This window comes from Rhea pennata, chromosome 7, assembly GCF_028389875.1.
Source record: "Rhea pennata isolate bPtePen1 chromosome 7, bPtePen1.pri, whole genome shotgun sequence".
In the NCBI taxonomy this organism is placed as follows: domain Eukaryota; kingdom Metazoa; phylum Chordata; class Aves; order Rheiformes; family Rheidae; genus Rhea; species Rhea pennata.
In genome coordinates, this window is record NC_084669.1 from 39,022,247 (window position 1) to 39,046,677 (window position 24,431).

General features: G+C 41.0%; 1 protein-coding gene across 3 annotated transcripts in view; it reads right to left on the bottom strand.

Moving 5' to 3' along the window:
• The window catches only part of PRKG1 (protein kinase cGMP-dependent 1), a 440,105-nt gene that overhangs the window by 162,128 nt on the left and 253,546 nt on the right, over positions 1 to 24,431 (bottom strand). For all 3 annotated transcript variants that reach the window (XR_009958878.1, XM_062579493.1, XM_062579492.1), the window contains exon 4: positions 21,042 to 21,147. Coding sequence is in view for 2 of the 3 variants with exons in the window: in XM_062579493.1 (XP_062435477.1) it covers positions 21,042 to 21,147 (106 nt within the window). In the remaining variant the exon portion in view is untranslated. The remainder of the gene's footprint in view (positions 1 to 21,041; positions 21,148 to 24,431) is intronic.

The following is a 24,431-nucleotide window of genomic DNA, read 5'->3' on the forward strand; positions in this document are numbered from 1 at the left end:
CCTGCGCATTAAAATTTCATCCCATGAAAGTAGAGGATAAACGCATAAAATGATCATTAAGATTTGCAAATGTACTAGACACAGGGAAAAAAAAGACTAGTCTCTGACTGGACATAAAAACACTTAATAGATCTGTGCTCAGATGGTTCTATTTATTGAGCTTTTTTTGAGTGACCAAAGAAGAAAAGCTCCCATTAGTAACGTGACTGAAGTGCACTTTACCCTGTTATCCAAGCGTAATTTCTATTGACATTAATAAGAATGCAGAACCTATGTGAAATTAGAATTGGTTCTCTGAAATAAAAACCCCCAAAAGATACCATTTCAAGTTAGGTAATCAAATCCAGACAGTCACATTATCTATGTGACTACTTTCCTGATGAACATAGAGTGTCAAAGGAGACTCTATTAGCATTTAAAATCTACTCCCACTTGGAACAGAACAGACAACATAGTCTATTTAAGACTATGAAACCCATCCTTGAGTTTGTCATAGATAGCTGTCTCCCTGAATCTGGGCCAATGGAGCTACTAGTTTGTTTTTTTCCTTCTTCCAAAATGTTGTCCACATGCATCTTCTCGTCTTTTCTCCCTTTTTTCCCATCTCACATGTCTCAGTTTAGTTTTTTCCCTATCTGAACTGGTGTTATGCTCATCAAAAGATTCAAGCTAGCATGTCCCGGTGGACAAGATAGGGTCTAACATCCAGAAAACCCAAGTCCTTTCCTTGATTTGAGCAGTCTTCTGGTGTGTTACCTCAAGCAACTGTTTTCATTCTCTGCCTGCTCCAATTCAAATGCAAAAGCCTCCAGACACTGTTTGGTATTGAAAATTTTGTGTGTTCCATTTTGTTATAGTGCTGGTAGCTTGCTATTTTGAAGATACTTTGCATTTACATATAGTTTGAAATGATTTAACCTAGCAGAATATTTTAATACACATCCTACTAGCAGACAGGTTCTCTGGAGATGATTTATTACCTCCAGCCTAACATATCTTTGTACCGTCATCTTCTCACCCTTATTCTGAGTAATCATTTTCTGACCAAATATTTATTCATGACAGCTTTATCTTTACACATCAGCATCAAGATGCTACTGGGGAAAAAAACCCTTGTCTTAGTGTTTTTGTAGACTATCCAAGCATGAGAAAGGCCCTCCCTTGCACCTAGGCATAAAAGAGCTTATCACAACACTTGGAATACTCATATCTGATCCCTTCCTCTTCCCGAGGGAGAAAAAACCCAATAACCCCCCCCCAAAAAAAAAACACCCACATTTACCACATCTAAGGAGACATTGATTTGCACTTCTTTTGGAGGATATCTTCACATGGAGTCTCTTCATCGGGACAGCCTAAGAACATCCCAATCACAATGTCTGGTAGCACCACGGTTAGAACGTTGCCCTGATGATAATCAGGTTTAGGTCGACCTGAGCATGAGGAAAGAACTAGATCTGGATCTACCAAGTGAGAATTTTTTTGGCTAAGAGCAGATTAAAAAGTAGAAGTCCATTTTTCTCTAGTTTGATGAATATTTCCTATGCTTACGCTTTAGTTGCTTCCACTTCCACTTCAGTTGGAAGTTCCCACATAGGAGCCAGATTCTTTGTTTTGTTCAAATCAACATGAATTTTAGAGTTTTAATTCAATGAAGGAGACAACTTAGTTCATTAATAGCCTTTTCTTCTTTGTCTGGGTAGCTCATTAACTAAAAAAACCTCTCCCGCAGGCAACCACAGGCTCATAGATGAGAGCAGAAAGCACAAAGTCATTAGAAAATTAGCGCACATCACTTAGCGAACATTTTAACACACATTATAGCACAGAGGGAGACACCATAAACTAGGAGCAAGGAAGACGAAGTAACCAATTTACCAAACCTATAATATGCAGGAAGTTAGTGATCAAACAAGTTAATTTGATTTAGTAGGAGGCTACGTAAAAATGCAAGCTTCTAAATGAGGTTTACTCTTGTAGACCAATGGATACTTTCTGTACCAAATTGTTTTCTACTAATTACACTTTTCTATCTTTAGATCAATACTTCTTGTATCTTCATACTTCAGCTTGTTAAACTGTTTCAAAGGGGGGCTATTATTTGCATCTATAAGGCAGATTGCCAAGTCTCAAGACAATTACAAATCATATATGAGATAGGCGTCTAAACAGCACTTTCTAATCACGTTAAAGGCTTTATGCTTAATCTTGCTTGTACTCTGCTAATATACAACACAACAATTAGCAGGTAGAAAATGTGTACTCTGCTCAGAGACTTGAATGAAGATACGCATTAAGAACTACATGCAGTGACCTTTCTAATGCTCAAGTACACCATCAAAAAAAAAGAAAAAAAAACAAACCCCAAACTTGCCATATTCAATGTGTTTTCCTTTTGGAAAACCATCTTCACATTTGCATGTGCAAGTATCCTTCCTACTATTGCAATATCACCATACAATGCCATTGTAACAAATTCATACTATGAGTTATTTAAACAGAAAAATAAAATCACCATATTACTCATCTTGTTCCTGCCTACAGGATAGAGAGAAGAAGACAACCCAGAGGACAGACGCAATGTTCGGAAGCACGCAAGTCAGGAGCAAGTATAGAAAACGTCCCTAGATAAGTAGCAGGACATGCTTTATGAGCCACCACTGTTCATCATACTGTATAACCAGCACCCAGAACATTACGGGAATCTCTTAGAAAATTAGATAAAATTTAGATACCCATTGCTATTACAACACAGGCCAGAAATCCTATTCCATATCATACCAATATTTCCAAAAATGATATTACTAGCACGTACCAAAATGGTATGGCAATTTACTCAGAAAAATAGCTAAATACCATGCCTGTGTTAGTGCTTTAATGTGAGCAGGAGGAATGAAAACTAAGCCAGCTCAGAACATCAGGGAAGTTTAAGTGTTAATCATGTACATGTGCTGCTCTTTACTGTACCTCATGCCAGCTGGCCATCTCCTCTGAAACCAGTGCTAACAACCTGAGAAGTACTATATAACTAAAACCAGTGAAAAGTTAAACTCAGTGATAGAAAAAAAATTAATTCAGGAAAACCCTGAGATACCACCTTTGCTCCTAGCTCCACCAGCAGCCTTCAGTGGTTCTAAGAGCTTGGTTTGTTTGGATACCAAGGGAAGGAGCAGAAGAAGCTACCTTAAGAAAAGAAAGAATAAAAGCTCCCTAAGCCATCTTCTTGACGGAAGATGTATTTCAAATATTGTTACAGTCAATTTTCTTCTTTTTACCCATCAGATTAACTATTGACAAAATTGCCAAGCTGTAGGCGTAACGCAACAAGAAAGGGCAAGACAAATAAATACAGTGTTGCTTGAAGAACATGAAGGAATAGGAATGGATCGCACTGAGATAACACACTTAAAGCATCCTTCGGAGTAACCGGTTTACAGAGTCACAACATAAACACCGAAAGAATCTATTTTTCTTAGGAGTCGTTACCCCGTGAATATAACGCAATATTATCAGGATATATTCACTTATGCCTTTAATTGCACCCAGATAGCCAGCTTTTTCTATCGTGAGGCTCAGTCTCCACTGCAGCGTGCTTCACATCGCTGGCAGAAGCTACAGTATCTTTATGCAACGTCAAATCCCAAATTAGACGCGATATGCCCTGCCAAAGAGTATCAAAGGGGAGCCTTACTGCATGCTTCCTAACAGCCAGCCTAGTTCAGAGCTGAAGTTTAATGAGCTCTTCTTTTGAAAGCATGCCCAGTTCTTTACCTCTTAATTTGGCCTTTAAACTCTGATACAGCTCAGCGTTGCAATATGTGCTCCTGCGTCTTGCTTTGCTCCAAGATTCGTTCAAAGACCCCGAGCGCATTTTCCAGCTCAGGATGGTTTATTCTGTGTTCAACAACAGGGTTTATTTGTAGTCAACAGCTGTATTATCCAGATTAATAATGAAGATTAAAATCACCCCCTCAGAAGGATATAGTCCAGTTCATGCGTTTTATCTTCCAATATGTAAGGCTCCAATTTACAGAGGAAGCAATAATTCATTTCTTTTCAAAGCTTCTAAGAGCCAGTGAGCACTATTTCATTTTTGCTTGAACAAAAGTATTCCGAGACTTGTATTAATCCCAAAAGGACTTCCAATCAGCAAAACAGGATTATGTGATCTTTATTCAAACAAGCACCTCTTAAGGCTTTTGTGTTCATTAAGAGTTAACTGAAGTGACAGCTTAAAAAAGTGATCTCAGGGAGAAATGGCACAGTAATTTCCATTTATACAGCAGTCCATTTCTCCTCCACAGTTGGGTTAGCTGGGCAATGTGATAATTGTCAGGCATCCATAAGGAAAGATGAAATGAAGGCTAAATTCTTTGATATGCAAGTTTGGTTGCTAAAATACATGGGATTTTTTTTCTTTTTCTCATCAAGGATTTCTTCAAAAGTACTACCTAGCCTTTTCCAGCAGAGACAAAAACCATCTCTTCTTCATATCTATTTAAAAGTACAGAAGTAAGAAGTATGAAAAATGCCTTAGTCAATCCGTATCGGCTCTTTTGACTTACAAGAAAATAAAGCAAGCATTGGAATGCCAATCAAGTAACATCAAGGAAAAACACCTGATTTCTATTTTTGCTTATCCCAGTTGATGAAGCTATCTTCTCATTAGTGACTGGTAGTACTACGATCAGTGCAAGTAGAAACGGGCAAGCCTAGGGCTGTTTTCAATAAGCCTACAGCCCCGTACAAAATATTCGGTCTTTGCACTGCAAAAACATTTACTAGGTATTAAAAAAATCTTTACAGTAAAGTTAGACTTCAACAAACACTTTGCCCCCTCCCCTCAAAAAGGAGAATTCAAGTTAATATACTCCAAACTAGTTACTGACCTTGTCTTTCCTACTTGAACATTTCAACCCAAATCTCAGTACCACCAGAAGTCTTAAATCTTCCCTCAAACTTAATGCACAACATTTTTGGAGTTTTGGGGGCTCCTGAAAGGGTGGGCATGACCCAATGAGAGCGAGACAGAATCACAGAACAATAAATACTTAACAGTTTTCCGCTAAGGTTGGAACTTTTATTTGTATTTTCATTTCTCTCTCAGATGTTGAGTATTTCCTTGTCTCGCCATGCCTTGATGCTTAGGATTTGCACTAGATTTGATCAGCGGCAACCAACATCCGCCGTCTCCCTAAAGCAACTGGAATTTGTCAGTGCAATGCAACAGCTCAGTTAATAAAATTACTTCATGTTTCTCTCTTGCAACATTGCACTCCAAGGTCTTCGATCTTCCCGTAAAGCTGCAGTGATGGCAGCATTGCAAGGAGGTGGAAACCCCCATAAACCCTCTGGATGCAAAATCACTCGTGTGCAAATCACAGCCCAGAGGGGGTGGAAACATATAAAGAGTCCAAGCCCAATGCCCAGCTGCAGGTGGAGGATTAGCAAGGTGGCCACTGTTTACTTTCATCTCGGCTGCCATCAGGTCATCATAAGAATAAGACCTAACAATAAAACTCATGTAAAGAAATAGCACTTATGCATCAAGTTAGCCTTTTCCGCTGGCTATTAAGCAGTTGCCATGGCAATGGAGCTGATCCTGCCTGACCTATTTTCCTCACATGTGGTGGTCATCATATGAAGTATTGCTTCTTGCTGTGGTGTTTCGTCTTGATAAATACCTAACCCTGAAATGAAAAGATCAGTTTTTTAATTGCTCAGGAAGAAATGAGCCCTTCCATTTTTCTATCACGGCTACAGGCTGCAAAAGTCAGAGCTACATTCAATAGTCAATTTTTAAAAAGCATGGTTTACATTTCTAAGCTGTTTATTTGAAAGCTGAAGCCATAGTAAAGATATCCCACTACTTGGAAGTCAATGGTTTTTGGAAATGCTCATTACTGCAAGAAAAAAAAAGCAGGTTGAAAAAAAACAGTTTTCTCCAGTTTTATCTCCTTTCCCACCAAGAAACAGACTTCTTCCCAGTTCTGACCATCCTGAGATCCTCGTTCTAGCCAGGCCTTTGAAAGCCTTGCCTTGCCCTCCATATGAACAGCTCTCTGTCCACTGCAGTAATTCTGCACCTTCATTTGTGCTTTGCATTCAACAGTGATTGCGCAGACCCTCTATGGAAGAGTGAGCCCCAGAAAGTCTTTTGCTGAGCACTGCCATAGACACTAGGATATGCCATCACACTCCCCTCATTCTCCCCTTCACTTTGAAAATTCGGCATTATGGGTGGCCTATTGCCTGACTTCCATAGGAGAGGTACAACACTTTCCTCTTTCTGCTCTAATCCACAGCTTGCCAGTCAGAGCATTGCTATTAAGCAAAAGAGGAAACAGGGCGTTGAAGCTCCTCCTGACTGAGAAAAGTCTTGGACTTGTACTTCCCACTTCTAGGGAGAGCACTGTGAACACACAGTCACGACAGAGAAGAAATGTGGCACCAACCGTGAACTTGGAGCAAACTCAGTAGTGTTGGTGGGAAGGGACTGCTGGAAGCCTGTAGTTCTGCCTCCTTCTTGGAGCAGGACTGTTGCCAACACTAGATCAGGGAAGCTATGGCTTTGTCTGCTGAAGCTTTGGACCTCTTAAGGACATGGATCTCCCCACCTCTCTGGTGAGCTGTCCTAACCTGCAGCACTTTCCTGAGAAAACAGCCTTAGGCCTTAGCCTCCTCTTTGCCAGCCTCAAAAAACCCAGCTCCCTCCATCTGCTCTCATAGCTTGTGCCCTCCAGCCCTGTGACCCTCCTTGGGGCCTGGTCCCACCGTCTCCACATCCCTCCTGTATGGGGAGGCCGTAAGCACAGTATTTCAGGTGTGGAGTCTCCAGCATTGAGTAGAAAGGATTAAAAACTTACTTTCATCTGCCAGCCTTGTTCTTCCTAACACAGCCCAGGATCAAATGTGCCATATTGACAGTACACTGTTGGCTCACACTCAGCTTGGCACCCACTTTTCAGTAGGCCTCCTGTCCAACCAGTCAATTCGCAGCTTTTATGGTGATGAACGGGTTTATTTGGACCCAGGAGCAAAACCATTTTGCTTCACTCCTTGTTGAATTTCATAAGGTTGCTTTTGGCTCAATAGTCAAGTTTCTCAAGGTCCTTCCCAATGAAGGGCCACTCACCCCCTACTGCCTAATTTACCCCTGGCTGCACATTTGCTGAAGACACATCCTGCCTTATCAACCACGTTGTCAATGGGGACATGGAGTATCAGTATCAACCACTAAGGTATTCCATTTTTCACTGGTGCCAACTGGAAGTCAAGCCACTGATTACCCCTCTTTAAGCCTGACAGCCTGGCCCACTTTCAACCCATCTAACTGTCTGTGTGCCCACCACACAGCTCCTCAGCTTCCACTGGAGGACACTGCGGGAGAGTATAATAGTCTTTCTAAAGTCCAGGCATATTACATCCACTGCTCTCCCATCATCCTCCACATACAGTCGTGCCATCGTGCAAGGAATCAGGCAGAGAGGGAGCAGCAAATTCTTTCATTATTACTGAAATATTCTGTCATCAAATCAGTCAGTTGCTTTAGCTCATCCTAAAGCTTCATTTTTTTCATCAAATAAATGGTTTGCCAAAATGCTTTGCTTGGTAGTGTGTACTTGCAGGAAAACTCAGAATTTTCATTAGGATCCGAAGTCACTTTGGATCCACAGCTGTCAAACATTAAATCAAAGATACCCTTCTAGAAGACAGTCTGTGCTCAAAAATTAAGACACTTTTTTTTTTTTTACTAATACTACTACCTACTACATAGACAGCATCCCAAACATCAGACATATATAAAACATTTCAATTTTGCATGAGTTTAAGTGTATTTTCCTTGGAATCCACTAGTCATTCTCTAAACATTTTGTTTTCACTAGAGACCTCAACTGGTTTTGCAATTACCAACACAAGACAACTAACAATTTTGCAAAGAAGTAAAGTATCGGCACATGCCAGAACAGAGGTACAGTGAACAGAGGTTAGAGGACAAAGACATCAGTAGAAATGGAGAGTGCTCCAATCCAACAGTCCTTTCACTGGGATAAGAAGGCGCAAAGTAGATTTTACAACTGACCTGCACCCAATGAGTGACTAGTAATTTCCCTTGACGATGAGTTATTTGTGTAGCACAAGATGTCAAGTCGTGCCTAGTCTTGTTATTGATGGGTTGCTCTACAGTCCCAAAATGAGACTTAGCCTAGCAAATAAATGGAAGCCAAAAATGTGTTTTGGAGCAAGCTAATCACTTGAATGTTACATCCTATCATTCAGCAGCAAGCGGATTGGCAAATATAACCTAAAGGCATGATTCTCCCCAGTCAGCCCCAGTGGTTACGCACACGGGCCAGCGAGAACATTTCTCTGCCATGGATTTCCATGGTTAATAAAACAGCACTGGTGATAAACACTGGCATTTGTTTAATGCAACTGGTCCACTGCCTACTGAACTATCATTTTGGATTGAAAAAGAAAAAAGCAGTAACGAATTGATACTGATATCTGGAAGCCAAGTTGCATACAAAATAGCCAATTTAAGAAAGCACAAGATTTTACATCCTAGTTTTCAAGATCCCTTGTTTTATGGCTGCAGTTTGATAGACTGTTCAGTCCCATGAAAGTATCTGATAAGTTGCTTCATTTGAGCAAACCAGAGCAAAATATATTTTCTGCCTCACTGAAGCAACTGTATCGCCGTTATCAATGTAATTGGATGTAATTTAAGGCATGTGAAAAATTATCCTGTCACAATTCTTCTGGCAAGACACGGAGCTGAGGGCTTCCATATGCGGTCTAACACATTGTGCTGAAATTTAGGCATTTCTTCTTAGAACGGGGTCGGGGGGAGGAAAGGGAAGCTAAACTTCACCAGCCTGCACCTTCCTGTTAAGAAACCCCCAGGATACTCACTCATTTGAGAAAAACAGTAATAATAATAAAAAAATCCTCCCAGAAGAGCTGATATATGTTACTATCTGATCATGAGCAGGACAAAAGGGAGTCAAATCTGACTTGTGAAAGCCTATAAATGCATTTCTAACAACACAGGGACGTGGAAGGTCTGTCACTGAGGAGGCCAATCTCAGTTTGTTTGGCAAAAAAAGCAAAACATTTCAAAGCAGCCTAACAGGCATGGCTGAAATCCTTCTCCCGAGTGCATCAATTCCTGTACGATTCCTTTGAGGGCAGGGGATTGGCAGATGCTTTGGGAGGTAGCTATTTGCAATTTGAGCACGAAAACAAGACACAAGAACAGGCACTGTCTGGTGTGATAATACGTCGGATGGGTGGATAAATGCTTTTTGTGAGAAACGTCAGATGCAAGAATGAGTTCTGAAATGGTTATGATGATCAAGAGGCTGCAAACGAAGGGCTCCAAAACTGCCTTTTGGGGACAAAGAGGAAAATAGAGTTAAATGGGTCATGGGGAACTTGCCCCTGAAAAGGAGGTTAGGAAAACGGACCCTGATTTTCAAGCATATCATGTTTTCTTCGTTTTTCACCTAAATGAGGTGAGTCTTCCTTGCTGACATCTCCAGAGCAGTCAGCTACAAAACCAGACTGCTGGTTCCTGTTTTCACTTTGGTTTCTAACCCACTGATGAACGGATTAATAGTTCGCTGCAGACCACTCCAAAGAACCCAAAGGCTTTCATCTCTTAGGAGACGTCCCAAAGGGAGTTCTGGAGGCTTCGCTCGATTCAAGCATCTTGGGTAAAGCATCACTGAAAGGTGTTACGCGCCGGCATGCGGTCGGCGTGACAAATGAGGAAGCATCTGTTATTTTCCAAATGTTTCCTTCTGCGGCGGTTCGCTTTTTCACTCCGCGTGTCTGTGGCTGCGAGCTTCTGCAGAACAGGTTCTGCTCAGCCCTCTGCTCTGTGCTCTCCAATCTGTTCCTCTCCCCCCCAGCTTCAGGCGCTGGCACCGGGCAGCCCTGGGCTGCAGCTGGGAAAGGCGTTCAGCCAAGGGCAAGCAGAGATGCAGCTGCCATAAGGGCACTTGCTAAATACCCGTGTCCCTGGGTCATTCGTCTGGATGTGGACCAGCGAGCACAACTTGGTCTTGGGCGACTTCGTCCAAGAATCAAATGGCAGGGTAAAAAATAACACTGTGTCAGCACCATTTTCTAAGTGGAGGAGAAAAAGCCATTGCATTTTGCCTGAATAAAGACCATAGGGCTGAGTTTTCTGTGCTGACTCTGCTCTAAAACTAGTATCAATACTTGACTACCAACCCAGGGAGAATGAAGAAAGCAGAAATCCTTCTAAAACACGCATCAATTCAATTATAAATAACAGATTAATAGATTGTAGAAGCTAAATAATGTCATGTACTCCAATTTCCTGTGCAACACAGGACATCAGGCTGCTTTGAATCACGTGCTTAAAGCAGAATGCAAGTTTTAGAAAAATACTAAAATTTGATTTTGAAATAAATTCTAAAATCCATCATAATCTTTTTCATATTGTTTCAATAGTTAAGAATCACCTGGGTTATAACACTAGGCTTATTTCTATCCTACCTCAATCTTTGGCCATTTCTCATCCTTTTCTTTAGAGCCTCTTATTCTAATTTTGTTCCCTGCATAGATTCCTGTAGGCTGTGACAGTGTTACTATGTCATCTCCTCCAGGCTAGAGAAGATGCGTTGAGCTCCTTGTGTCCCCCCCGAGTACAAGGTATGTTTTCCAACCCCATTCCCATGGCTCTTCTGTCAACTTTATCTAATCTACCTGTCTCTCTTGAATTATGGACACCTGAACAGCACAAGATTTTGCAAGAGCAGAGCATGCACCACATAAGAGCTCATGTTAATGTATTTTTTTGACATCCCATCCAAGGATTTCTTCAAATTTTGGGGAGCTAACATTGCAATAGGTTCATTTTCAGCTCCTGATCCAACTCCAGACCCTCCAGAGCTTTTCCTACCTAGCTTTCCGCAGTTGCTTATTAGATCAAGTTTCTCACAGGTATCTGATTACGTCAGAATTTCTGTATTTATCATCCAGACTTGTTTCCGCAATAAAAGACCTCCAAATAATTTCCCAATTTCTACTTCCCACAAGTCTATTTTTTTCACATTCCTATCATTTTCTTTCAGGATCTGAATCCTCTTTCAGCTGTTACGTATTCTGTCCAAGATCAATATCATCTCATCTATTCAATGCTAGCCTGACATCAACACTCTCTTCCCCCTCTGGAACCTCCTGGCTGTTTTAAAATTCATTAAAAACAGAATTAATGACCCAAAGAAGTCCCCCAACAACTCTTTACAAATTCTTCAATGCAAGCCATCAAGGTTTGTTGATTCAAAAATAACTAATTCTAATAGCTGCTGAATTCCATCATACAGAACAGATATATTGCTTGAAGATTTGTGCCATTTGGAGTTCATTCTTTTTTCTTTAGACAGCACTGTGATTTCTACAACCTACAACCTACAGTAGGACCAATTTTACAATGACTGTTAGTTTTTCCCTCTTGTATTGCCCTTAACACTATTAACTACGCATTTTTCCTCGTATCCTCTTGCTGCTTTTATGACTTGCCTATACTTCGCTTTTCTATAGTTCCCACTTCATCATGATCACCTCTCCTCAGGGATCTGCAAGATTTCCCAAAAGGCAGAATCATCTGATGCATCCATCTGCATCAGCAGCTGCCTGTTGACTTAAACACCTCTTAAATTAGTTCACTTCATCTTACTGCTGTCATGGTTTGGAAGTGGGGTTTTTTTTGGTGTTTTGGAGTTTTGTTTTGTTTTTTAACCTTCTTTTTGTGTTTTACCTATGTCCTTTAGACTGCCATCTCCATTCTTTTGGTAGGGAATCCTATACAGGGACTGCTTGGTTTCCCTGGATGGTTGTATATCTCTGGGAGTTTACAAGTGGTTTTGTGTTCAGGTTGGGCTGAACTGCCTGTGTTCCACCTCATTCAGCCAGTTATCAAGGATAGCAAATATCCATGGTGACATCAGAGATATTCCTGTCTCCAAGATCATAGCATGCCTTTTCTCATCTCTCTACAGCTACGCAGAATGTCTCTTGCAAGGTTACTCGAACCATCCATTATAAGTCACAAGTGCCGCTCCATCACTGGTCCTTTTGAAACGAAGCATAAACCACACATGAAAAAGCTCCAAAGTGTCTCAACTTTTGCAGGTCACAACTCATCCAACTTCAGTGCTTAGTGTTACTGCTCAGCTCTATTCTGCCACCACTACGGCATCAATAACTTACTTGGACATTTTAAATAGTTGATAGATCAAAGGCCCAAAGATTATTGCCACATAGCACTTATCAAAGAACAAACTAATAAGTCATCAACTGAGTCACCAACTCATCACTTGTAACGGAAAACTCACCGAAGCCATCCAAGGCTTCTGCAAGCAGCTATCGGCTACAGTCTTGCTACTTTTGCAGAGTCTTATTTTAGGTCACTATATAACGTGATCAGAGTAAAATAGCCTTAAGGGTAATACTTTGATCTCTTTTCATCTTTGTAGCATAAATGCCAAACTGTGATCTATCCAAGCTTTTCTACATTTTAGCTAACAATTAAAAACAAATCTCCTGGTATATACACCAATGCCCACATAACATTACATGAATATAAAATGTTAACTTGGTTAGGTTAATAAATTAGCTCCAACTCTAACACCTCAGCGAATCTGCAGCTATGCCTAAGTTTCGCATCATACTGTAAAGAGCGCGATTGCTTAGTTAACACAGACAACACAAATGAGTAAGTTGTTGCTCAGTCTGGTTTGTTTTGAAGTTCAGAAGGTGTCTTGAGTCATGACAGCAGCTAATAGGCAGCAAGACAGAACTGGTTTGGTCCTGACACAAAACTACTAGCGAGAGTTTTCTCTCTCCAAACAGGCAAGAAGACACGTAGCCAACCCTGACGGCCTCGAAGAACCCTTGGAATGATCCAGGACCAGATCGTGTTCCCATTTGCACCTGTGCAAATCTACAATAATATCCAATTTACCAGAGAACTACTCCATACTGGCTGATCTGTACCTGAGACCAGAATCTACACGTTTTCAAAGGTAAAATGTGGTGCCCATCATGGGAAGAAACAGTAACTGGCACAAGTAAAGAGGCAGCATTCACCTTAAAAAAAAATTGTTTGGACGTAACCAAAAAAACTCCACACTAAAAATCCACCCAAGAGAAAAAGTCCAGAAGTCCAAGATCTAATCCTGCATGCCAGATCACCTGAAGACCCTTTTCTTGGTCAGTCTGCAGCAGGGGGCACAAATACTCCAGAAATACCAGAAGCCCCCAGAGCTCTGGCCTTTGTATCACCAAAAATAACGTGTACAAAACAACATCCAGAAAAGATCTTTCATTAATTGAACATACAAACTGGACTAATTCATTGGTAGCTGTGGCCTGTGGCTTCACTTTAGTTATTTTCTTAATAGTCTGTTTTAGCCACGTCTGCTTTCAGTACGGACACCACGCCCTTGGCCAGTTTGCTTTCCTTACCTTCTAAAGTGGATATCTTCATGCCTTTTAAAAAAAGAGAAGCAGAGCTTATCCTTAAATTTACTTCCCAGAAAACTCTGCCATAAAGTCACTTGTGATTTGCTGTTAGATAGCGTTTTGACTTCATTAAGTCTTAAAGCAAAGAACGAGACCTTCCATTAGTCTTTCTGGCAGCATCTGTTAGGCTTGTAATAGAATGAAGGAATAAGGCTGAATCTTGGATGAACAGAATCATAAAATTTCTTAAGTCTTCAACTGTTTTTTTCTTTTTCTTTTGAAAAAAAAAATCTGTTTTCCAACTTACAAAGCAGGACTTCTGACTCAGATGAACTTTTCTTTTACTTTCTTTTTATTACTTTGACAATGTCTTTATACATGACCTGTCCTTCCTTCTTTCTGCGCAGGGTTACAAAGCTTCATTGTAATTATATTTTAACATCTGGTGATGAAGGAGTGGACTTTTTCTTACTTTTTTACTGCCAACTTGCAGATCAGAAATTAAACTGTCACACTTGAAAGCAAGAATAATGGAGAAAAAAACCCTTTTCTTTTATTACACTCTTGTTAAAGCTTAACGAGTATCTGCAGAAATGCAAAAATCCCCCCAACTCTTAAGTGCGAATGCTTTGACTGAAGGTAAGCATATGCAGAGCGACATGGGAAAACGAAAATCAATCCATGTCAACGGTATTCCTAGCAGCAGATGCAGAATCTATAATCAGGCAACAGAGCAAACACCCGGATATGTTGGTGTACAAACAATCTGATTTTGTCATCAACAGCAGTAGCAAAAGCAAAATTGCAACGTGGCTGATCCAGATTCAGTGCTATTCCCCTTTCGGTGCGCCAAGAGCGATGCAAGCAGCACTATATTAAACAGAGATATGGATTTACCCCTGTTTGCATTAATCCAAGTATCGATTACAGTGGATGCCAAGACCAGGGCGGTCTGGGGTCTGCTATATTCAATCACTTTACCGGCATTGGTGGGACAGGTTATTTTAAGCTCCTGTATTTGAAATATTCCCACAACAAGTTGCAATTATTCCTCCCATATTCTCCTGCCTTGCTTCAAGGGGAAAATTATAGTTCCTCCTTTTCCTCCCCCTTCCTTGTGGTCTACTGCCTCCAGTGAAGATTGTCCTTAGATTAGAGTTTTATTATTAAACTTCTATTACTTAAAAAAATCTACACCAGCTATTTTACATGCATTAACAACATTCACATGGGATTATGGAGGCCGGATTACAGCTACTAGAATCATTCAGTAGAAATTTATTTTAGAAAAATCTTAACTTGGCCTCCTCGCCAGCAAAACAAACAAACAAATAAATAAATAAAAGTCAGAGAGAGGATTTTTCCTGTTAAGGGGGCAGAACAAAATTGACAGTTTGATACTTGGGTGCATCATTTCAGTTCTGCTTCAGTGCCTGGCCGTGCACCACGGCGCGGGGAAAGCCACCCTCTTACACTCAGCCGCTTGCAAATGCAAACTTCCTTCACAGTATCCTCAAGCGTCCCAAGCACGGGCTGAATTTCAAGCGCTGCAACAGAAACCAGCAGACAAGCCAGACAAGCTTTTGCATGATTTCCAAATCAGACATACAGCTCTTTCTCCGCTGGCCTCCTGAAATAGCACCAAATGCATATCCCACTCCCTCCTCAGTCTGTCTTCATATTTTATGCATGAGCTTTGGAGGGGCAGAGGATCTCCCGAGAGATCCTGTGGGCGCATGGAGCATCTTCACCAGCTGCAGCCTTACGCTCAGCACTGCATTAAAAAACCCACTATGTAACTTCCCCATAAATCCTTCCCGTGCCTGCCCAAAGACGTATGAGGGCCTTTTACTTCTTTCTTCCATTTTGCCAATCCTAGATTCCTTCCTGACATCTTATTTATTCTCCTGTTTGCACTCGTGTAGGCTCCCCTCGTTGCTCCCTTGCTACCCTAACTCACTAGTGCTCTTCCTCATGGCGTGTTCCCCTCAGTCAAGCTCCCGTCTCAACACTACTCTTGCTCCCTCCTGATTTTAACCAAGGTGACTATTAGCTGAGCCCTGTCGACACACACACCGATCCTTTGCCATCTGTACGAGTTGCAGGCTCGGATGCGGCTCATCGTGTACTCCAATTTGCAGCTGTAGCATCGAGAAATCTTAGCAGAGAAATACAAAGCTGGTGATGGAGTTTCTAAAACGCTTATCTGTACCAAAGCTAGCTGTGACATATGATTTATTGAACCCAAATGCAGACAAATAAGACTAAATTTCAGTCTTGCAAACGTGCTTCAGTCAGCTTAGCCTTCCCCGCTGCAATAAACCCTAGGTAACTCAGTGGACATTAAGTTTAGCATGCACATAAACCTTGGCAGAGTCAAGGGCTAAGTTGTATTTCCATCTTCCCTTAATACACAAAAACTGAAATGGATATTACATATAAAAAGTCCTTGATTTGTTGCATATGAGTGCGAATTCTTCGTGCTGAGGAGTCCTCTAACACCATTAAACCACTAAGTGTGTTGATGCTACGTTGATTTTATGCCTGCCTGATAATCCCACATGCCTATCATTTTACTTACTTCAAGCTATTATTAAAAAAGGACAGTTTTAACACTCAGCGGGGACTCAGGGTGGCCGTAGACCTCAGCCAAGAACGTATTAGACAGACGCTTCTTCTGAGAGAGACCCCATCATCGCCAGGTGCCCTCTCCAGAGCCTCTTGAGATGGGACAAAGAGTCTGGCTGCTTACACCCAGGTCCATTTCTAGTTAATATTGCCACCGTCTTTCACTCTTAACTCTCTTTAACAGTTCGATTTTACAGAGCATAAAGCGATACAAAAACCCGTGCATCTTAAGAGGGAAAGTGAGATACTACTTGACAGCTCTGCAAAGCTGAGTAAAATTGTGGGTGGCATGCAATCCGCCATGCTTTAGTCATACTAACAGTAAATAGAGGGCTGAAAAATATCACATGTGGGGAAAAAAAAAAAAAAAAAAAAAAAAAGGATTCAGAGCTTTCCAGAGACAGGAGTCAGAAAGCTAGCTCAGCTGCAAAATATGTATTTGTTAGCTCACCCTGTTTTGACTCTCTTCTGGGCATGTTCTTATAGCCAGTTTTGGGCATGGTAGAGGAAGATGAGCTGATTTCTAAGTATTATCATCTCATCTGTACACAGCTCCTGATAGATGCTGTTTGGGTGTTTCCAGGCTTGCTTCATCCAGTAGATCTTAACTTGGATATAAACTTTCTTCCCACCATATCTCTAGTCCAATTTACTGACTGCATGTTTAATCTGGTGTTTACTGGCCTGGAAAACACCAGTGAAACCAAGGTGGAGTAACTCTTCTTCATGGTGGTCTCTGAGGCCAGAGGCAACCTGGTCATGACATGACCGTCAAGCTTGTTCCTCCTAAGGACACTCTTTGGACTATCATTGAAGCCTCAGAAGATTAGGGTATCCTGAAGATGGGTGATGTCCTAATCTTGTGCATGGGGACACTTTTCAACATAGCTCTCTTGGCTTTCAAAATCTTGGTCTGTCCACCCATCTTAGTGGGGGCAGTCTCCTTCATTTTGGCCCTGAGCACTAGCTGAAGAGAGAAGGAATGAAAAAGATGCTGGACTAGATGGGCTCCTAGCTTGCACCAGTATGGCTGTTCCCACATACGGGATAAGATAAAGTCCTATTAAGAGCAGATGCATTTATTTACTCTACATAAATAATTTCCTTTCCTTCTTTCTTTGCTACCCAATTGATTTACTTTGTCTGTGTTTCAGTGCTCCACAAGAGTTATTTTCTCTATGTCAAGGCCTTTCTGCAGGTTCAGTCATCTGAAACAATCTTAGGACACATACTTCACCAACGCAGCATCAATTTTCCACTCTCTTTTTCAAAAGTCTCTCCTCGCTTTGCCTCACTCCTTTAGCTTTGCTTCCACTCTTATCCACTGTAATTTTACACTATGATGCCCTTTGGGAAACATTTTACGTGAAACTGCAGGCAATCTTTCAAAGATACAGTCACTTAATAAAGCCTCACTTTTTTCACATATATATATATATACATATACACACACATATGCTTTCCTGTCATTGATAAATGACTTTTGTGAAAAACAAAACATTCTCCCTTAAAATAATCATTCTGCTATGCGCTGACTGATTTCAGGATGTGCTGTCACAGTCAAAGCTGTGGTTTACCGCTATAATTCCCTGTACAGATGAGTGCAAAAACTCTTGTTTCTTAGATATAATCAACTCACTTCTGCCACGGTTCGTCAGATCAAAACCTCCCACTTACTTAAGCCAATCGGGCCTCAGCTAAAACTGCAGACTAGACTAAAGATCAAGCCAGAGCACTATGCCAGAATGTTCAAGGCCAAAAAACCACATATTTTTTTCAACAGAACTACAATTTGCAACATTAACATAAAGTTTAAGCTTAAAGTTTAGGCTAACAAAATATCTTAATTTTCTTTTTTTGCTCTCTAGTAGTACTACAGGACTTCTATTTATAAGAATTCAAGATTGTGTGTGTGTATAACTTCCTTTAAGCTTCCTATTCTAAAGTTAGATCCTTCCTCTAAGGCTACACGGAATATTTACCTTTCGTTCTCTCAATCTGTTCCAGGATCTTGGATGAATTAGAGTTTACACAATGGACCGGAATATTAGGTATCTTTTTATGCAGTATTTAGGAGGTTTTTGTTAAAAAAAAAAAAAAAAAAAAAGTATTTACTCTTCCAAGACAGTCTGGTCTTTTTGGAGAGTGGATATTCATACTCCTCCACAAAACTTTTATGATTTAGCAGGAAACAATTCCACCTGCTACAGGCTAAAGCTTTTTCGAGTCTTTAATTTCCTGAACAAATGTAGCCTTTTATAAATAGTTGTCTCCTTGACTAAAATACTTTGATCTTGCTTAAACAGATTAATTTTAATTAGAGGCTTGAGAAAAAAAATCATTATAACAGTGAACGAAACCAAAATACAATGAGTTTTATACTGTGAAAAAGAGGATGTTCACTTGCTCCACGCTCCAATGTACTGCAGTTGATTTATACTGTAGTATAAATCAAGAGATTTAGCTCAGTTTCTCTAGCCCGATGTGAACTATGTACAGGTACATCATTCATGCGGACTGCGATGCCTTAAATGGGTACCAGAACCCCTTGGCCAATTCCTCCTGCGCTTTTCAAGTCAAGGAAACAGCTGGCATTATTTTCTAAATTAGCGCATGGAAAGTCTTTCGGTGAGCTCAGAACAGTTTTATCTCCGAATGGGACTCACATGAAAGGCACGTGATTGTCAGGCTGGAGAAACACCACCAGCAGTCATCCACCTAGCTGAAGTTGATAATCCTACCAACCTCCTCCATCGAGGTTAAAGAGCATCTGAGCATACCCTTGGTGGACAGAAAACACCAGGAGCCACCATCAGAAGAAACCATGCTAAGCAATGGTGCAGAGTCCTTGGAGCAAGCCAGGATGCAGCCTTCTGGCACAGTATCCATTGCGAGGGTAGACTTGGACTTCTTAACTAGACAACGAACTTTTCCTGTTTTCCTTGTGGTATGCCGAAGAAAGTGCTGGGATTTGTATTCTCTGGACATGAAAGGCTGTAGCTAACAAACCAAGAGCTGACCTGTGTCATCAACGTGATCCTCCAAAGGAAAAATCTGGCCGGACCACAAATACTGGCCAGAGGGGTACCAACTCTTACAAGGAATGTGTGGAACCGAGGTGATCCTCGGGATCAGACTGCCACTACTTTTCAGCAAGATGAATGAGAAAAGATGAGTACTTGCATTTCACCCCCTAAGGCTACATTTCTATTACATTTTGTTGGTAGGTGAAACAAAGTTATTGAGAAGGTAGCCGTTACATATTTGTGACTTTTGTCACCTTGTCATCACAAGGTTATGAAGTGCAACTTTTTTACAGCACTTGAAGGAGAAAATAATGCTTTCCAACTGCACTGACTTTTCTATGAACAGGCTCCATTTTTGTCTTTATAAGAAAACTTTATCATGTTTGATTTCTTAACATTTTCATTTACTTATTAATAAGGGGAAAAAAAACAATACAGGATGGTCAGCAATTGATACACTCCCTTGATTTCAAATTTAATGCATTTTTTTCCCCTTTAAAAGCACTGAGGAAGGAAGCAGCCATAAAAATGAGCATTTAGTATGTCAATTAACATGAAAAATGGAATTTATATTGCACTTATGAGAGTTACTGATGTACAGAGGAAAAACTGGAGGGAACAAGGGGAAAGTGCTGTTTTATAGTGAAAACCATGCAACTAGCTTGGCCCGCACTACAACTGCAGCCCAGGAGGAAACATCTTCCCAAACTGAAGCTGCACAATTGAAATAAAAAGATATCTCCTTGCTTTTAGCATTTCGAACGACGATTTATACACTGCTCAACACACCGTAACAGGCTGTGACCAAGAAGCTCAAACACAGGGTGAGAAAAACTATTCTCCATTTCTTTCTCACACCGTTGCCCTTAAAATTAAAGCGGGGCAGGCTCTGGGCAACTTGCATCCAAATTAATCTTGACAATCTTCCGGAAAATCTCTATTAAAGCTCAAAGCTTAAGAGCTTAACGGGTGCATAGCTTCTGCTTTGAACGAGAGCCAGAAGCCCCCGGGACTGATCTTATATTCATTTCTCAGTTAATTCACCAACGGGCAGGAAGGCCAACGCTTGCTAACATTTGGATGCACGATGTTTTTGAACGTTTTCAGCAGAGCGACAGGGTGTTTTGCTTCATGGTATTTTGTTTCTCCTGCTTTTGCGGCGTTTTGCATCAGCATCTTTGGAATTAAATATTAATACCACTGCATTCAATATTGTATATTATGTCTACTAACATGAAATAGGGCTGATTCTTCACTGCCACGGTGTACTTGGGAATATCGGGATATTATACATAGCTTCAGTACGGAAGCTTCATTGTAATATGAGATGGTGACACTAAACTGAGCAAAATGTGAGAGGTGAAACTCAGATTTCAGGAATGAGAGACCTCACTTCACATGTCTCTTGCTAGTCATCCGGCCCGTATCTTACAAAAAACTACAGCTTTTGTTTCACTAGGAACTTGCATTTGCCTCTGAGTGCAAGTACAAAAATGCACTTCCCATGGACTTGCTTCTAGATTGCTTTATAAATCAGATTTTTCCCTAGGGAGGTGCTATTTTTTGACGGGCATTTCTATGAGAGGGGAAGCTTTGAACGACCCATATTAAAATCGTTTTTTTTTTCTTTTCTATGCAGCCTGCGGTTTGAAACCTTTAGGATGTGTTTCTCTTTGCAAAAGAACAACTTGCAGTGAGAAGGAGACTGAGCAGCAGCAAAACCACTCCTGTTCAACCTCCTTCCTGTGGTACATGGCTTAGAGAGGGTTAAACAGCAAATAAAAAGCGACAAAAAGAAAGCAATCAAATACGGCACTCACAAAAAAAGCCAAAGCTGCAGGACGGGAGTTTCACAGTATTTTTTTATAAAGTAAACAAGTGTCCTACCTTTTTAAAAATTCCATATACTCAGTATGCTTGATAAGGCCTGTCCTCATCATTATTGTTTGAAAACATTGCCGATCAATAGCCCAAAGTTTCACATTTACGAGAGCTGGAGAAAAAACAAAAACAAAAAAAAAGAAGAAAAAAAAAGAAAAAAAAAGAAAGAAAAAGAAAGAAGACAAGGGGAAAATGTAATTAGCAAATTTCAAATTTTGAAAAACCCGTTGCAAACTGCAGAGTCGTCAGGAGAAAGCAGGAAAATGGGTGCACACCTCAAAACCTTGACGAAAATTTCCCCAGGCGGAGGAACGGACTAAGTGTGGGCGGAAACGATCCAAAACAGGTATCGAATTTTAGCCCAAGTTTTAGCTATGGCGCGGGGGCTTTGGATATATTGCCCAAGAACCACCATGCCCACCAAGATGCGAAGAAGTCAAGGCAGGCAGTTCTCGTGGCCCTCGGGAGGTTTTCAAGAACCAAATCCCGTTATACCCTAAAAATTGAACGTGCAGTGATTTCTGAGGGTTTGAACCATTTCTTTTTTTTCCCCCAACTTTGGTTTTCAAGTCTCTGCTGCACCAAATACTAGAATATATATTTAAAAAGTGAGGGCATCGTAAGTACGGAAAAACAAATCGAGCAGATCAACATTGCATAAATTACAGCGCAAAGAGAAGCAAACAGTATCCTGTGGATTGAAAGCACCGAATCCAAAAGGTTCCAGAATATCAACTCAGATATGGCTTAGACATTTCCATTAATTATGAATGTTTTCATACATAATGTTTCTAGTGGGGTTCCTCCTTAGAGAAACAGTTTAAGTAAACAAAACTGCTCTAAAGACTACAGAAATCGCGTGGTTTTTCCAGCGAGTAATTGCAATAAATTTCTCTACAGAAAACAGAAATGAGGAAAAAAATGAATAAAACTCATAAAGTTACTTTGCTTTTACTTGCTACTCCTTTAGCTCACAAATGCTCTGATTAATGAGGTTTTTTTTATCCGTAACAACGTTCGCAAGAAGCAAAACCTTGGAAGTGCAAATGCAATTTTTTCTTCTTAAAATTGCCTTGCAGAACTAAATGAAGTAGTGTACTAGATCATCTGAAGTCTCCTCTACATTTCAAAACGGAAGCATGAGGAGCTGCTCCAGGTTATTTCTGAGAACTGCTTTTAGTTTTAAAATCAAACCGATAGGGAAGTATGATGTATTTTCGGAAGGGACAGATAATATGAATACTATCTCTATTTTTCTGTTACTATCCTTGCAAAATAAGCTTTCTAATTGACTTTTAATGCCTTCTTCTTCTCAGAAGAAGAGACAAATATTATTCAGCTGGGTTGGGAGGGGGGGAAAATGAGAAAGAAAGCCTCCTTATCCTGCATTTGCTGCTGTTGATAGAGAGAACGTGAAAATAATGAATAAAATACAGCTTATGCAGGTAGAGATCATGCTTTTTTTTTTTTTTTTTTTGCCTGTTTGGGTTCATCCTTGCAAACATCCGTTGACCTGGAGGTTGGGCCAAGTTCACGGGCCTTTTTTGCACCTTTCCAAAGGACAACGTTCCAGTTACCGTTTCCTTTCACCCTCTTACCCGCTCGTATTTCGAGGCCGGCGGCGAGGCAGAGACGAGCACTGCAAGCAGCGGGGTCCTCGGATTGCCAAACCCCATCTGCCAACGCAGGTTTCGGCGCCGTTAACGGTTTCGCAGAAACGCGACCACAGATACAGCCGGAGCCACTGACGTATTGATCCGATGGTATCGCGCTTGCGTTTTTAAGAAGCTGCAGTCCTACAAATGAGGGTATTGCACAACGCTCTGCAGCCCGCTGTAATTTCAGGGTATGACTAATTGCGTATTAGAGATGAGCAAACCTATCAAAACGAGGATTCGAGCGCAAGCTCTGAACAAAGACTACGGATAATTAGAAAAACACGGTTCAAGAGCAGAGGTTTTAGATTAACCTCAGCCAAAACATGGTTTCCAATGCAAGATTTCCTTTGAGAAACAGACATTTGAATCTTCAACCCCAGATGAAAGCTTTGGGTTGCAAAGACTTTGGGAAAGGTGACTGAGAATCAGAGCAAAGGAACCAGGATTTCACGGGTCAAAACTAAAGAGTAGAAAAAAAAGAAGTGCACAAACTTCATCACCCCAGTGCAGAAGCACAAGCCCAGAGGACTCAACAGCACAGATCCCCTCTGATAGCTTCCTTCTTGCCCAAGGAAGGGCAATTTTGCAGAGATTAATGCAACCATGTACGACACTTGACTCGAGCATAGGTTTTATCAATCAAAGAGTTTATATAGCAGAGCAGCAGAGCCTGTGCCAAGATGCGTGCCCATGCCCTGATGGGAGCCCAAGCATTAATGAACTACTGTTGAGAAGTCCAACCTCCCCCAGGCAAAGTCTTCTTGCTTTAGGAGACCCGCAGCCTGTTGCATGCCAGCTACAAGGACATGACTGCTCAAATTGGTGCGTTGTCTCAAAATGAAACTAAAAACCTGGACTACTGCAATATTTAAGCAGCTTTCCAAGTTTTCGTTTGCTCAGTGAAGCTTTTTGCAGCTTTTCAAGGCTCACGGAGCGAATCATTCCCAGCTTAGGCACTAGCTGAATGCCTTATTGGACCCGAAGCTTTTCAGTGCCTTGCACAGCAGGCAGAATTCATGACCTCACTTTTGCTTTTAGCCCATTTTATTCAAGTGACTGCTTGCTTATTTGCCTAGGAAACCCTCAGGCAAAATAAATAGTGGCACCTTGGTGGCCTCAGGGTCTTTCTGGCAGCAACTAGAAGTCAAATTTTCCCATCAACTTAAGCAGCGTGCCGTATCTGTTCAGTTCTCCAGGGGCTTACTGCAAAAAAAAATCACTTCCAGTGAGAACACGTTCAGTCCCTGTTCCTCATGTTTCAGAGTTTATATTTTATAAAATAAGCATGGAAAGTGTATGTGCATATTTAAATAAACAGAAAGGCCACGCTGAATTATTCTACCCCTCCAGGTACATCCTGAATCATGAGCGAACCGCCAGCAGGCTCCTTTTCCGGATACGGCGCGGAGCAAGGAGGAGACGCCGCATGCAACAGCTGGAGCAGGCGAAAAGCCATTTCCCTGTTCCGGGACGTCTGCATTTCATCCTGATCCCATCCCTTTTTCAAGCCTTCCTTTCACTTAAGGCCATAGCAGTATTTTGCCACCTCCTATTGTAAGAGCAAAGGAGTCACTTTACATCTGCAGCGTTCAAGCAGAGACAGCGGAAAACAAAGATATGATTTTTTTTTTCCTGGGCAGCCAATACCTATCATGATTTATAGACATGTGCTATACTAAGATAGTTTCTTTGTCATTTGTGGTACCATTTAAAATCAAGCAGCAACCTTCAAAATGAA